The 14,009-nt window shown below is 41.0% G+C and overlaps 1 protein-coding gene across 1 annotated transcript in view; it reads right to left on the minus strand.

Moving 5' to 3' along the window:
• Window positions 1-13,582, minus strand: part of LOC111220771 (heparan-alpha-glucosaminide N-acetyltransferase-like) — a 29,728-nt gene extending 16,146 nt beyond the window's left edge. Inside the window, exons 1-10 of the mRNA XM_022743991.1 lie at window positions 13,504-13,582; window positions 13,055-13,152; window positions 11,769-11,890; window positions 10,714-10,832; window positions 8,283-8,352; window positions 8,108-8,171; window positions 6,375-6,448; window positions 3,310-3,386; window positions 1,370-1,400; window positions 1,104-1,264 (exon numbers count right to left, since the gene is read on the minus strand). Coding sequence (XP_022599712.1) covers window positions 1,104-1,264; window positions 1,370-1,400; window positions 3,310-3,386; window positions 6,375-6,448; window positions 8,108-8,171; window positions 8,283-8,352; window positions 10,714-10,832; window positions 11,769-11,890; window positions 13,055-13,152; window positions 13,504-13,582 — 895 coding nt within the window. The remainder of the gene's footprint in view (window positions 1-1,103; window positions 1,265-1,369; window positions 1,401-3,309; window positions 3,387-6,374; window positions 6,449-8,107; window positions 8,172-8,282; window positions 8,353-10,713; window positions 10,833-11,768; window positions 11,891-13,054; window positions 13,153-13,503) is intronic.
• Between the last annotated feature and the right edge of the window lie 427 nt (window positions 13,583-14,009).

Genomic DNA, 14,009 nt, shown 5'->3' on the forward strand with positions numbered 1-14,009 from the left:
CAGCTCCAGCATCTGCGGCAGCTGCATGAGGCTGAAGGGTGTAACACTATCTGTTTATAATTGTCCATTACCACAGCGGTTGTTTTTGCTCAATCTGCCTCTGTTAAATGTCCCCTGGTGCTGGATTTTGAGACTGCACACACAATAACAATATTTTTGTTAACCCAGTTACACAGACATCCACCCATGAAAGTCCATTAGCACCGGGAACGGCTAATGTGTGAGGGGCGCCCTGTGCGTCCCCAGGTGAACGATGCTTCCCCTCTTTTAACCCTGACACCCTGCAGCTTTGGCTTTCATTGCAAATCTGGATCTAAACACACTGTCTTTGTCACCTGACTAACTGCAGTTTGTGTTGTTCTTATCATGAACATACTAAATATAAGCTGTACAGTATATTAGTCCTATCTTGTATGACATTACGGCTGCAACTAAGACATATTTTCATAATAAATTAATAATTTTTCGATTCATCGATTATTGAGTTGGTTTATAAAACAGCAGAGGACAATGAAAAATGGCCATTGCATTTACAGAGAATCCAAACTAATGTCAATACATGTCTTGTTTTGTCTGACCACAGACCAAAACCCAAAAGTGTTTTGTTTTATACAACATTATCACATTTTTCGAAGGTAGAAGAAGCTAGAACCATCAAACCACCAATTACTTTGCTCTAAAAATGACTTGAAGAATGAATTGATTATCAAAATAGTTGCCTCTTACTTGATGAGTATTCTTTTGATTGACTAATTGACTAATTGACTAATCGTTGCAGCTCTTTATGACATGATATGAATAGAGATGCTTGAAGAAACCCTGTATTAAATTCATTTGCTGTTGCACAATATAACAGCTAATGCACTTTGTTTAAGTTTTCACATGAGCAGGTGCATTAACACAAAAGTCTCTGTCTTTCTACTGGCGCTGATGATTTACAGCACCGTACATATAAGTGGACGTATAATTAGACATGGTGGAGTCTGGGTTTTAATCATTTCCCCATTACACAACAAAACAAAAGGTACAGAACAAGCACATCCACATTTAATGTGTTTGTTCCATTAACCATTACAGTATGTGCTACATATTTCTGCACCTACGTGGTCCGTCTCTTGGAGAGTAGTTGAGGAAGCAGAAGCCGAGCATCAGGAGGACGACTGTTCTCCAGGTGACTTTCCGCAGCAGCTGGAGGCGGCTGACTCCTCTCCTCTGCATGGACCTGAAAGCCAAGACCACCGAAGTCCCAATGATGAACACAAACCTGGAAGGAACAACAGTATTACACTATGAAAATCCAATTATAGATATGTGTACAAAATTGTTCATTTTTGTGTATATTAAAATAGGAATGAAAATATCCTCCTACCACGGCATGACAATATCTGCCACAGTTAAACCTGCAGCAAGAGACACAGACATAGATTAATATCAATAGAAACACAGACACTTGAATCTGATGCCATTATGCAGAGTTCACAGTTCTTGGCCTCTTCTAATCCTGGCAATCCAGAAGGACAAGAAGATGAATTAAGAACAATGCCATGTCCTTAAAGTGCTGCCTCTGTTATTAACTTTCCATTTTCAAAAAGGTGTGATTAATAAATATCTTCACTCCTGTGACAGTAGCGGCCCTGCAGCAAAGAGAAGATTAATCAAACCACCCATTAAATCAATACACCCTTGTAGATGTGGTGAAGAGGCTATTATAAAATTTAAATTGAGAACACCCCTAAACGATGACATGCATTTCATACAAGCTGCAGGGACACTTTTGTATTATTTTTTTTTTTTTACTTTTATTCACCCAGGGAAAAGGGACCCAGCAACTGTCTCCTTGGATCACAGGTGCCTTGCTCAAAGGCAGACTGGAAACTGCAGTAGGGGAGTGTTTCTCACTCACCACACCCTCCCATATTCTCCCAGCTGTCAGTTAAACACTCATCCCTCCTCCTCCTCCTCTCTCCTCCCTGGTTGTTAATAACAATAAACATCTATGGATTGCAGCTTTGATGTGGCTCGTGTGAAGAATGGCGTCCTGTGTGTTAGGTCTGAGGCAGCATTTATCATAATTAGTGACAACAGGTCAGAAAATGCTGCAGACATGATGAGGTGAAAGCTGCCATTGAGTAATAATAGCCTTGAGTTCATGCATTTATCTCATACCAGGCTTTGTGAGAAGAAGGACGAAGAAGGACACTGGGGAAGCTTTTTGCATCAGAGACTCTTTGGACAAGACCAACCAAACTTTTGCATTAAACTTTATTAAACTTACATCTGTCTGCTAATTACCCATATCATTTGAAGATGATTGCATGTGACATATCATTCCTAATATTCATTTGAATGGAAGAAGTCAGATGTTGACCCCAACCCTGGGGACAGTTGCAACACGGATCAGGGAGGGTTGCAACATATTAAAAATACATTCAATTTCAATAATAAACTTTTGCTTTTTGTCTCAATAAGAATAGTATTCTGAAAATATGCATTGTTTTACAATAACATTATATTATTTATTTATACATAAAATTAGAATACATGGAACACAAAGTAGAATTCTATTTGCATAGAACATACGCCTACCTTCAGTCAAAATAGGCACAATTTATCTATTTTATGTGTGATAAACAGAACAGGCAAATATTTTCCAAAAATACAAAATCATTCCTGAAATAACTTGTTTGTATTCTTTTCTTTTTTTTTTAAATGAGCAATTATTGTTGCCTCTGTCTGTAAAAATGTTGAGAAATACTGTAGTGTGGTCTGTTTTGATCCGGCTGCTTAGCTACGGGACAGTTACAATAACTTGTTACAACCTTATCAGCCATGACAGAACATCATGGTCAGGCTAGAAACACCTTGACACATGATAACCATGTCACTTGGAAGTCAACAAAACTGTGACTCAAAATGAGTAAGTTTTGATTAATTCATCCAAATGTCAGAAGAGTTTGACAAAGATACAGCTCTTGACAAAAATACTTTCATACCTCCAAACCAAGTTTCAATAAATGCAGCAGCAAATGTTGAATGTGTCTTGTGTCTTCCTGGTGTCTAACTGAGCATGTGCAGTATGCAGCGCTGCATGAGCGTTATCACTCCAGCTGTTTCTGATTGGAGAAATGAGACTTGTTGCAACCCAGTCTCCCCTACGTGCTCTGTCCATAAAACACACTGACCTCTGTGAGCTCTTGTTCAGATGTAGATGAGGGGAAATGAAACAGGAATTTCAGACTGTGGTGTACGTGCCACTTTTACTTTGGTTTTTATTTTGTAAATCTGTGCATGTATTGTATTTTACTTAACCGTTCCATGGTGCATGTTGAAAGAACCAGTAGCCTCCTCCACCGTAGTTCACAAACACCATCACTGTCAGGGCGAACCTACAAAGACAGTACAATGAGTAAACACTGTACTACACTATTTAGTCAATCAGTAATAATGGGATTCACCTTGATGCTGCAGCAAAGAGTAAGTGAAGGAAATGTGTGTGAAAAGGGACAAATGTTGTTAGAAATACATAAAAAGGTGAAATGCATAATGATATTATCATTTCTAAACCATTCCTAACAATCCAACAGCAATACTTTGATTCTGATTCAATATTAACTTCTAAATTAAAATTAAAGAGGCCTGGGGAGGGGCTTTTTTTTATTCTGTCACGCTCTCAAATGCAAGGTAATGCAATCTAAGCATTATGAATCACTCAGGAAATGAACACTCGTCCTCTGGATCTCCTCAAGCAGGAGTGCTGACTAAAGACTTTGTGTTTAATATATGATACACTTTATACTTTAGCACTGGCCAGGGCTGCTGAAACACAGGGCACGTGATGGAGTGCTTCACTGAATCAGACGCTGGAGGAAAAAAAGGTGTTTGCGTTGCATGTAAGAAAATGGGGCGGGTGCCATTACACAACACAAACTTGCGGGGGAATGTAAATGGCTGCACGGTCGAGCGGCTGCAGAGGTTTTCAGATTCCATCCTTTCAACATCCTAAATACTTGAATTTATGCTTCTGATTCGTGTGTTATTTAATCAAAAAGAGGGAAAAAAAATCATAAGGGGGTCTTTAAGAGGCATAACAAGATTAGTACAAGCTCTAAGAATGAGACTGTCTGATAAGGTCCACTGTATCTGCCTCTGCCTCCTCTTGTTTTTCTGCCCAGATTCAATTAAGAGGTGCACCAAAGCCATTACTGCTCTTTTAGCCCCAACCTGCTGATACAAGATTTTAATCGGCCACTATCATCTCAAAAGGGCTGTTAAAGTAGACTAAACCCTGGTGCATGTGTCCATGGACTCTTTTTCCCTCTCACAAACACACACCCATATGCACACAGGCTATCGTTTAATTTTTGACGAACATATCCATTAGTTGCCATAGTGACAAAGACAAAGGTTAAATCACCAGCCAGATGAGACCCGGTGAAAATCCCTGCAATATCATGGCTTATTGGCCATCGTTTTGATTAACACACTCTGGGTGTCTGATTGTGAATAAGAGCTCCATTATTGGCAGGTTACGTTACCAAAGCCACACACACATGCGCCACACTTCCACCTGCTAATTATGATTAAGGGAAACTGTAAGTGCTTAATTAATATGATGTGTACTGAGATCACTTTGTTTTATGTTGCACCAAAGTTAATACAAGAACAGATAATGTCCAGGCTGAAGCACCACAGGCGTGTTTCTTTGGTTCCTAATCAAGTTTAAGTTGTAAATATCCCTTTAAAGCTCTCCATTGAACATTTGTCACTCCAGTAATAGACTTAATTCATGTCTGCGAATCAGTTTCTATGATTTACAGCGAACAGATTACAGGCAGACGTGTCTGTCTCGCAGCAGTGACAACTGGTTATGACTCATTGATAGATGTTGATGGACTTCTTTGATTTGAGTCACTGTACATGCATTACCAATTAGAGTATTAGCTTAGTACATTTCCCCCGTTGCAAATGGATAGTTACACTCACTGCAGAGTATTGAGTTACCCACTGTGATGGCTATATCAAGGACGTGGACACCCAATCTAGTCATAATAAATTACTACTTGAGTGGAAAAGCCAAGGTTCTTCTTTTGTGGCCAAACATCAGAGCACAGCTGAAACTGAACCGGAGGGGAGACTTGGAGCTCAGTCAAAATAAGGCACAGAACGAGTCAGCCACCTGGTGTTAAATGCGGCCGACAACCCATTGTTTTGTTGTAATAGTTGTTCCCCCTGTCGTGTGGCGCTGCTAACTACTGACGGTGCGATTTCCAACAGTAAGGAAGCCGGCAACAGGCTTTTAGCAGTGCGACACAAGATTAAAATTCAAATCCTTTTAGAAAAATTAACGTGCAACCATACCCCACAGTTCTCTGTATATCATGTCAGCGGAGCCTGAGCAATGATCAGAAAAACCTTTCAGCTCAGAAGAAAAGCCTTTTGCCTTCAGGAAATGTCTCAGCATTTATGGCAGTTGACTGATGTGTCTGTTCTCTGTAGAAAGTTGTTACTTATCAGGGGGTATGGATCATAAGTCACGGGGCTAAGGAGGCACACGCAGCGTTAATCTTTAGCGCTGAGTCACAGTTTGATTAAGTGCGTTGTCAGGTATGAGAATTTCCAGTATTACCAATCAGGACATCAATATGCGACAAGTATCTGTCACCCTAGACTGACATTTCAGCTAATATGATTGAACGGTGCTGTGGCAGGAAGTGTAAATTGAAATATGTCTTTTCCTTGAACCTTTGCGAATTCTGGTATAAACCTCCTCAACCAATTCAGCCCTGACGGAATACAACTATGAGGTTTTTTGAATTCAGCACATATGCACGGTGGTTTCAGATGGCTTTTCATCCACAAGGAAGCCACAGATGGAGAAGATGCCAATCGTCTGTTGGATGCTGCCTCTGTGCTGCTGGATTTCCTCTCGCTCTCCTTTTTGGCAGGAGATCTATGGCTGTGTGGATGTGTGCTGATATGTTGACGGTATTATTACATCAATTATTTGGCAAGGGGGAGGTCAAAGCCACACCAGCATCCTGTTTCCAGAGAGGCGTGCTTTGTGTCTACCCCCAGGCCACAATTAAGGCTAGCAGGGAGCCCAGATTCAATCACATGCATCACTCCTGTCCAACAGAAACACACTGTTCCAAACCCGAGACGCTCTGATATCAGAAATCATGCCCAAAGCTATACCGCCTGATAACAAAAGCTTGGGGGAGCATGTGGCCAGACTGTGACCCCTGTAATTATTCTTTATGCCGGGCCTGTAGATCTTCATCATGCCTCAGACTGCTCCAAAAAGAATTAGCATGTGAACGAGCCGCATGTGGTGATAGACTGATAAACAGGATGGTTGTTGATGGAGTACATACCCTCGGAAAGTGTCCAGTGAGCGCAGACGTGTTGGTGGAGCTTTGGTGGTAGCTTCACGAGCATGTTCTCCCTCCTGTAGGAACAAACAGGGGGTGCAGATTATCATTCTGAGCTTTGGCTTTTAAGTAAAGACAAGTGTGGATCATGTGAGGTTGTATGACAAATAGCTCACCATATACTGTATGACTACTGCTATATGTTAAATCTTTGTAGCTTCAACTTGAGACTTTTGTTTTCATTTCAGGTTGCAGCTAATCTATGTTAGCATGTGTTAGCTTTATCAACAATGTTCAACTTAACACATTAAAGCGGTTAATTGAGTTTTGGGCAACAAGCTGCAAAAACAATGGAAGTCTAATGCCTCATAGAGTTGAGAAAGCAAATGTATTACCAAAACAACAAGCTGAAAAACACTGAAATGCTTAACTGAGGCGGGGGCTGCAGTCAGGTGATATTTCTCTGTAGGTCTGTCACTATGAGTGAGTCCTTTCACATTACATATATTCATCATCCAATGTTAATATAAAGCATTAGTGCAGCTTTAAATGCTTAGCTGCCTCATGTTGCTCTGAAAACTTACATATCACAGTGCTGATTACAAGACCTGTGGTAATAGATGACAAGCTAATTGGCATTAAATTTAAAATGACTCTCTTCTGTCGCAGTGATTAATCATGATTACATGCTGTGTGCTTGTAGCAACTACAAAATATATGTGTAATGCAAAATAGTTTAAAGATTTTGCATGACTGTAATTGTTCTGAGATGCCAAAATATTGACAAAAACAAAAGTCCAAAAGCCACCTGGGTCAGAACCCCTTTCAATCATGTTGGGCATCTCTGTTCTGCGTCATTTTCGGGGTGGCGGGGCCTGTTTTTCCCTCGCTCTGTGAATGCAGCATTGAGATGACTGTGGCCTGTTGCCCTCTCAGTTGGATTAGCCTGACTCTCTGGCCTTATGCAGCAGTTTAAAGAGCCAGAGCAGGAAGACACCAGCACTAATATGTTATGATGGATCTGCTTGCCATCCAGACAGCATATGGAAGACCGAGACATGTTGCATGGAAGAATGAGAGGAGCCATTCATGCTCACCAAAAATACACAGCGGTTGTTGCTATCGAGCAAGATGATAGGACGGATACGACGCTCTATGAAAGTCTGCAGCACAACTGGCTCTGCTAACATTTGTATCAATCATTCCATTAGTGTCTCCCAAACGGCTTGATGACTGGAGTCTCTGAGCAATTTTGGTATGCATCTCAGGCTGCAGAGTTGGCCAGTGAAAAATAATTTAGTGTAACTGCTCTGTGGATCAAGGCAATGTTAATGTTTGATTACAAAAAAAAAGCATAAAGTTAATCATTTTCTGCAGTAAGATGGTGCAGTTATTTTGCATACTGCTTCTCTAGTGAACGAAACAAGAATTTCAGAAATAAAGAGACCAAACAAAAACATAAAAATATAAATCACATCAAATTATTTATATTTTTCTCCTACACACAGGATCACTGAACAAAAATGTTGGTTTAATGGTGCATCTTGAACATATTTTGATGTTCGGTATCTCAAAATTGCACAGATGAGACTATCCACTTAACGCCCTCATTTAATGGAAATCACTTGAGGGGTTTTGATTGATCTACATCCAATCAATCAAATCATCTGTATGACCTCATTGCATTTATTAAGATATTAATCTAATGCATTCATCAGAAGCAGCATTTTACTTACATCATCCACTGAGTACTGGGGGTCTTGGCAGCAAATGGTCTTAATAAAGTTTGATGTGCAACGCCTCCTGTAAAGAGGACAACAAGTCTGGTCTGCTTTATTCTGATGGAGGAGTAATCAGTGCTGAATGGTATTTTCATTATGGATGATGTAAAAAAAAAAAGCATATAGGTACCTGTAGATGTAGGGTGCCACAACAAATAAGAGAGCGATTATGGCCAGTAGGAGAGCTGAAACCAGAAGAGCTGACAGAACAATACAAAAAAAAAAAATAGTTTACAAATGGTTATTGTGTAACATCCATGTCAGGAGCTTTGTAGTGTACATCTCTATCAGATTAGAATCTGACTAACGATAAAAAGCCTGATATATCAGTCCAAACTGTCTGCTTTACTCGCCTCAAGACTCCCATGTGGGAATCAAACAGTGTCAAATGGGATCCCTCAAGTGACAAACAAGAGTCTAATGGAAACCTCTGGGTCGATCCATCACAGAGCAATCACTCTGGGTAATCTAAGCCTATGGCATCCGAACAGGAAAATGTAAGACTACACTGGACCAGGGAGGATAAAACAAAGACAGAGGGCACTGTGGGTCAGGATGAGGTTTATAGTATGTGATTCAGTGGCCTGGATGTGTTTTGTTTGGGAAATAAATAATGACATTTTCTTACATCGACTCTATCATTGATGTATCATAATGTGGGCTGATATATTAAAGGTCCCATATTTTGCTCTTCTTCTGTGTTTTATTTGAAGTGTTGATCCATAAGAAGATATATTTGTTGTTTTAAGAACCAAAAACCATCTCAGTGTAGTTTTACATCTCCTCTCTCAGGCTTCTCTCTGGAGCTCTAGTAACAACAAGTCGGTGAGCCAATCAGAATTCTGAATTCTTCTGATTGGCTGAGTGTTTTCTGAGTGATTTAATAAAAATATAGCAGATTTCAGGTAAACACTCAGAGTAACCAAATCCTGCAAACTTGGATGGTGGGTCCAGGTGGGCGGGGCTTGGGGCATGGCTGAGAGCAGTAACTGTTTTGTTGTGACATCACAAAGCTACAGAAGTCCTGACGGCTGGTTTTAAGGCTCAGTTTCTGAATACAGGCTGTGTGCATTTCTCTGTGGACTGAGGCTTTGATACTTTCACAGTATTAATATAGAACCTAGACCTGATCTATAATCAAACAACACATGGACAAATACCTTTATACTATATGGGACCATTGGTTTAATATACATTATGCTAAACACGACTTATTTTTACTGTCTTTCTTGCTACATTACTGCTCACCCATCAGCCCCAGCAGCACTGAAATATCAGTGAGACATTTGACAGCTGTGCTACTGTTTATAAAACTTTAACACACGGGCTCAGGAGATATGAGTGCAGTCCTCTTGCGTCAAAGCACGGGAAATCAAGGGGCAGCGTGTGCAGTGTTTGTCTTTAGTGGAAAAACAAACAAAAAGAAGACATTTTAACCTGAGCTGAATCCACACTATGACATCCACTCTGAACAAAGAGTGGTCACTTAATTGCCTCGGAAAAGTCCTGGCATCTCTGGTGCCCGCCCATAAAAACACCATAAAGCTCTCAGCACATGAAGTGAAACAGCGCCAGATCTCTGCAACAGCCACTGCTCACTCTATTAGTTACTGTCGGAATAAATAGAAAATTAATGGAGGTATTTGAAACAACCAGATTAAGTTCAGTTTGTGGATGTGTTTGCGTAAGTCAAACACTTAATATTAGTCAATATCTTGTATTTCTTTGTAAGAATTAAGGCCTCTGCAGGTGCCTTGTGGTTTGTGGTACGATACAGAATACAGTACTAACATGATTAAAGGGTGGATCTGATAGCAGCTACACAGAAACGCATACTTGAAGAATACCACGCCCAGCAAATGACCTCATGAAGGCCTGCCAACGATCAATCTGATGCACTGAAGTAAACTTTGAAATTCCCAAGCAGGGCAGCTCTAACCTGTCTTGAGCTGCTGACCAGACCATTACTTACGCTGAGCAAGTCCTACAGGGAGTTTGTATAATCACCGGTCTGTGGAGCTAATGGAAGCTCATCATACAGTGAGGGGTGCAGTCACACTGACCATATATCTGCTCGGATAATGGCTACTTGGCCTTAAAAGTCCGATCTACAACATAATCTGCAATATTGTTAAGTAGAGTGTACATTATGGAGGGAGATGCTTTCAAAATCCCATTACGCCCTAATCCTTCCACACTCCCTAATGTATTACCCACAATCCCCCCACTCGTGGAGCCAGGCCCTCAAAACAAACAGAAAAGCTTTTCTTTTATCCCTTTTCAAGAAAGCATGTCTTATTTGATCAATACACATCATGTCCCAAGAGATGGATGAGAATTAGTGCTCAGTGGATGTGGACAAGCCGAGTGATTCTCCTCTTTGCTGACTCGATTAAGCAGAGAGTGGATCAAAGGCTTGGCCCCAGCGTGGACACAGGTCCCCTTGCTGTCATTGTGTCTCACCGAGGCGATCGCACTCACCCTCAGACAGTTATTCAAAACTATTCAGCTCATTACTGAATTTCATCATCTTGTTTTCTTCATCAGCGTCGTGCACTCACGCAGGTATGCGTTGTTTGGCCTTTTATCCACACTGTGAGAACAGCTGGCCTCAGTGGCAGCCTCTGACATCTGGATCCAAACAGAGTAATGACCACCTTCTCCATATGTCTGACTCCACCTGCATCCAAAACAGCGAAATATGGAGAAAAGCCTCCTTCAAAAGCACACAAAGCAGACAGGCTGTTTTTATTTGATCCCCTCTGAGATTGTATTTCCTTAGAAGAATACATGTAATTACTTTTTTCATCCACTGCTGCCGTTTCCCTCCTGACCTGACGCCTATCTCCTTCTGAAGACCTCACAACTCAAGAGCACCACCTAGTGTCTGTGGACTTACAGTGTGTTCTCTCGTCAGCTCCACTTTCAGCCCCCAAAAACATGCATTACACGCTCATATTGATCCACTGTTGGGATGACATACTAGCTATCGCTTGGAGTGTTATTTCAAAGGGAGAAGGAAATCAATAGCAGCACAGTCTGGTTAGAGACCTCAGCATTGATCTAAGAAGCCCAGGACTGGACCTCTGAGAGGGCAAGGAAAAGCACTAGAGAGGCTTGTCATGTTGCAGCCAAATCTCAGGCTCCGTGTTTACAAGAGTCCCTCAAATGGAAAGCTCTGCTCCGGTGTCTTGTCAGTACTGATTGTTTATAAATATGGCAACTGCCTCCTCCAGTTAACATCCCCGCTGAGGTTTCCACAGGACGTGTAGCTTTGAAGCTTTAATGAGCCCTTTTCATCAATATTGGAATGTCGGGTCTTATTAACCCCAAAAAGGCCCCTGATCGATACCCGGCGAGGTGGTTTAAGGGAGGGCATCACTCAGGTCCAGAAAGCAGGTCAGGATTACTCCCCCAGCCCTGTAAATAATCATGCAGACTGCTGATGCAATCATCGGATGCCACCACACTATATTATGTCTGAGAGCAATACACTCCCACAGGCAGAGTTATTATGAGTAAACAGGAAACAAATCAGCAGTTTTACCTCTCTGGGCTGTAAATTAACAGCTGCTTTCATGTTATTGATGCTCGGTTACAATATTAAACTTATTACCTGCAAAGAGTTGCATTCAAGGTCTGTGATTCCACCCGAAGAGTCAGGGTGAATTTAGTGCTGATCACCACAGATGCATTGTTGTTGTTGGGTTTCACAGAGGCCAAGTGCTGGTACACACACTGAGAAGTATACAGAGGAGAAACACTGACTTCATGCACTTTACACTCAAAAGTTTGGGATGTAAAACCATCAGAAAGCCCCCCGTTTATTGGACAGTGGCCCTCAAGGAAAATCAGTCAAAGTCATAATGATTATAATGAGGTATAAGGATTCAAGGCTTGGCTGCTCCGAAGGACTAGTGTGAAAAATAAGGATTATGAGAAATAAATAAATATAAGTCAAATGTACACATATCACATATCTTTATACTGCCCTGCACAAAGTTTATTTGCACAAACTTTGTGCAGGGCAGTATAAAGAATTCACTGAAGACAACATGCTACTCAAGATGACAAGGATAAATTTAATATTTTCTTTATTTTGTTGGTTTTTGTAACTTTCCTAAAAAGATTTCCTCTCTTCAGATCTTCAGCCAAAACAGGTTGGGAATGACTGGTATATGTTGGAAAAGCAGGTGACTTGGAAAATTACATACAACTACGCAGATCTTTAAATTTACCTGCTGCTCTTCTCTTACATCCTAAAAATATTTTCCACATGAGGGTCAGTTTGATTGTCGTGAGGGACACAGCACAACCTTTGGAAATATACTGTAGGTTGAGTATTCTGTGGTTCTGAAGGGAGCTGACATCAGGATACTTTATGTTTTTAACAGAAGAAAACTGAATTAAAAAGGGTTACATGCGGATTTAAAGACAGGACAGAGCTGGTCTGATGGACGTTTTGTTGCATTGCATTATGGAAAATGCAGGATCAAGTGTTTTTGAAGCTTGATTTATACTTGGAACTAAAAGTGAGGACTTCTTCAGTTCTGCTGCACATATGTTGACCATTATATTTTTTACATCTTGTTTCATGTGAGTCGCCAAACTAAAGGAAGGTCCAATGCTAAATCACTGGAGTATTCTTTAAGCCTTTCTGGTGACTGGATAGATCTGTGTGACAGACATGAATGTCAAACCTGACAGTCAACACACTGTTGATTTCTGTATCTATCCCTATGCTCTCTGTGCATGATTATGAACTTCCCAAAACCTGATAACTCCACATCAGTATGTTGACTTGTTCATGTCTTAGCCAGCAGAGAAACCTGGAGAGATGCAGAAGACAGAGGAGGTGGCGAAGAGACGGACAGGGAGACAGGATGGCAGCATGTTGTTTACCTTGTAGCAGTAATCCGACGTGTATAAAACCTGCACCTCTTCTTCTGTCAGCTGGTTGTGAAATGTTACCAGAGCCTGGTCCAGTTTCAGACGGGGCCCTGTAATGGTTATATGATTTACAGCTGCTGCACAAAGCTTTTTGTACGTCATAAATACAAGATAGCAGAGGGTGTATCAGATCATCATCAGGATCATAACACTGACTCAATACTATTGACTGATTAAGTTCCCAAACAACTGACACGTCCATTTGTTATAGTGAAGTTTTAACCTTGATCATGAGAAGCAAACACTGACACGAGACACCAAAGAGAGCACGAATACTTTTTGATTTTAAATTTACATGTAAAGACTACACTACTACTACCACTACAGGAACATTTTTGTCCCCAGGCCAGTGGACACCAGAGTGATCCATATCCAGCACTAATGAACCACACTGGACTCACCGGATTTCAAGTGTCCGTGGCTGCTGGCGACAAGGATTAACACAGTCAGACTTGCTTGTAGCAGTATCGTGGGATCCATGTTTCTACTTGAAAACAGCCACAGTTCATCTTTATAACTCTCACACCAATATAAACCGCGGTCAAAGGGCAGAGCGCAGGCGTGGTTCTTTTTAATTGGTTTCCTTTTAATGTTTGGGATCACTTTTGGAGCAGAAATAATCAATGAGAACTGTCATAATTCATGGAAGGGATGATTAATAAAACCAGAGGGAATGAAAACTTCTCTCAAGTTTAAAAAGGTTGTAGGTGCAGATGTGTGTATTAGTGCTGAGGTCAGACATAATCTACATTTCTAAACACCCTTTGCTCCTCTATTTGACTCCAATCTAATGGTTTTGTTTCCAATCACTGCAGCCTTCCTTTCTAACCACAACACTAAAGCCCCGTTCTCATTTCCCCATCCAGCCAACTGTTAAATGCTGATCACTTGTCACATCCTCTCCTCT

Source organism: Seriola dumerili, unplaced genomic scaffold (assembly GCF_002260705.1).
Source record: "Seriola dumerili isolate Sdu_G_001 unplaced genomic scaffold, Sdu_1.0 BDQW01000073.1, whole genome shotgun sequence".
NCBI classification, from domain to species: Eukaryota; Metazoa; Chordata; class Actinopteri; order Carangiformes; family Carangidae; genus Seriola; species Seriola dumerili.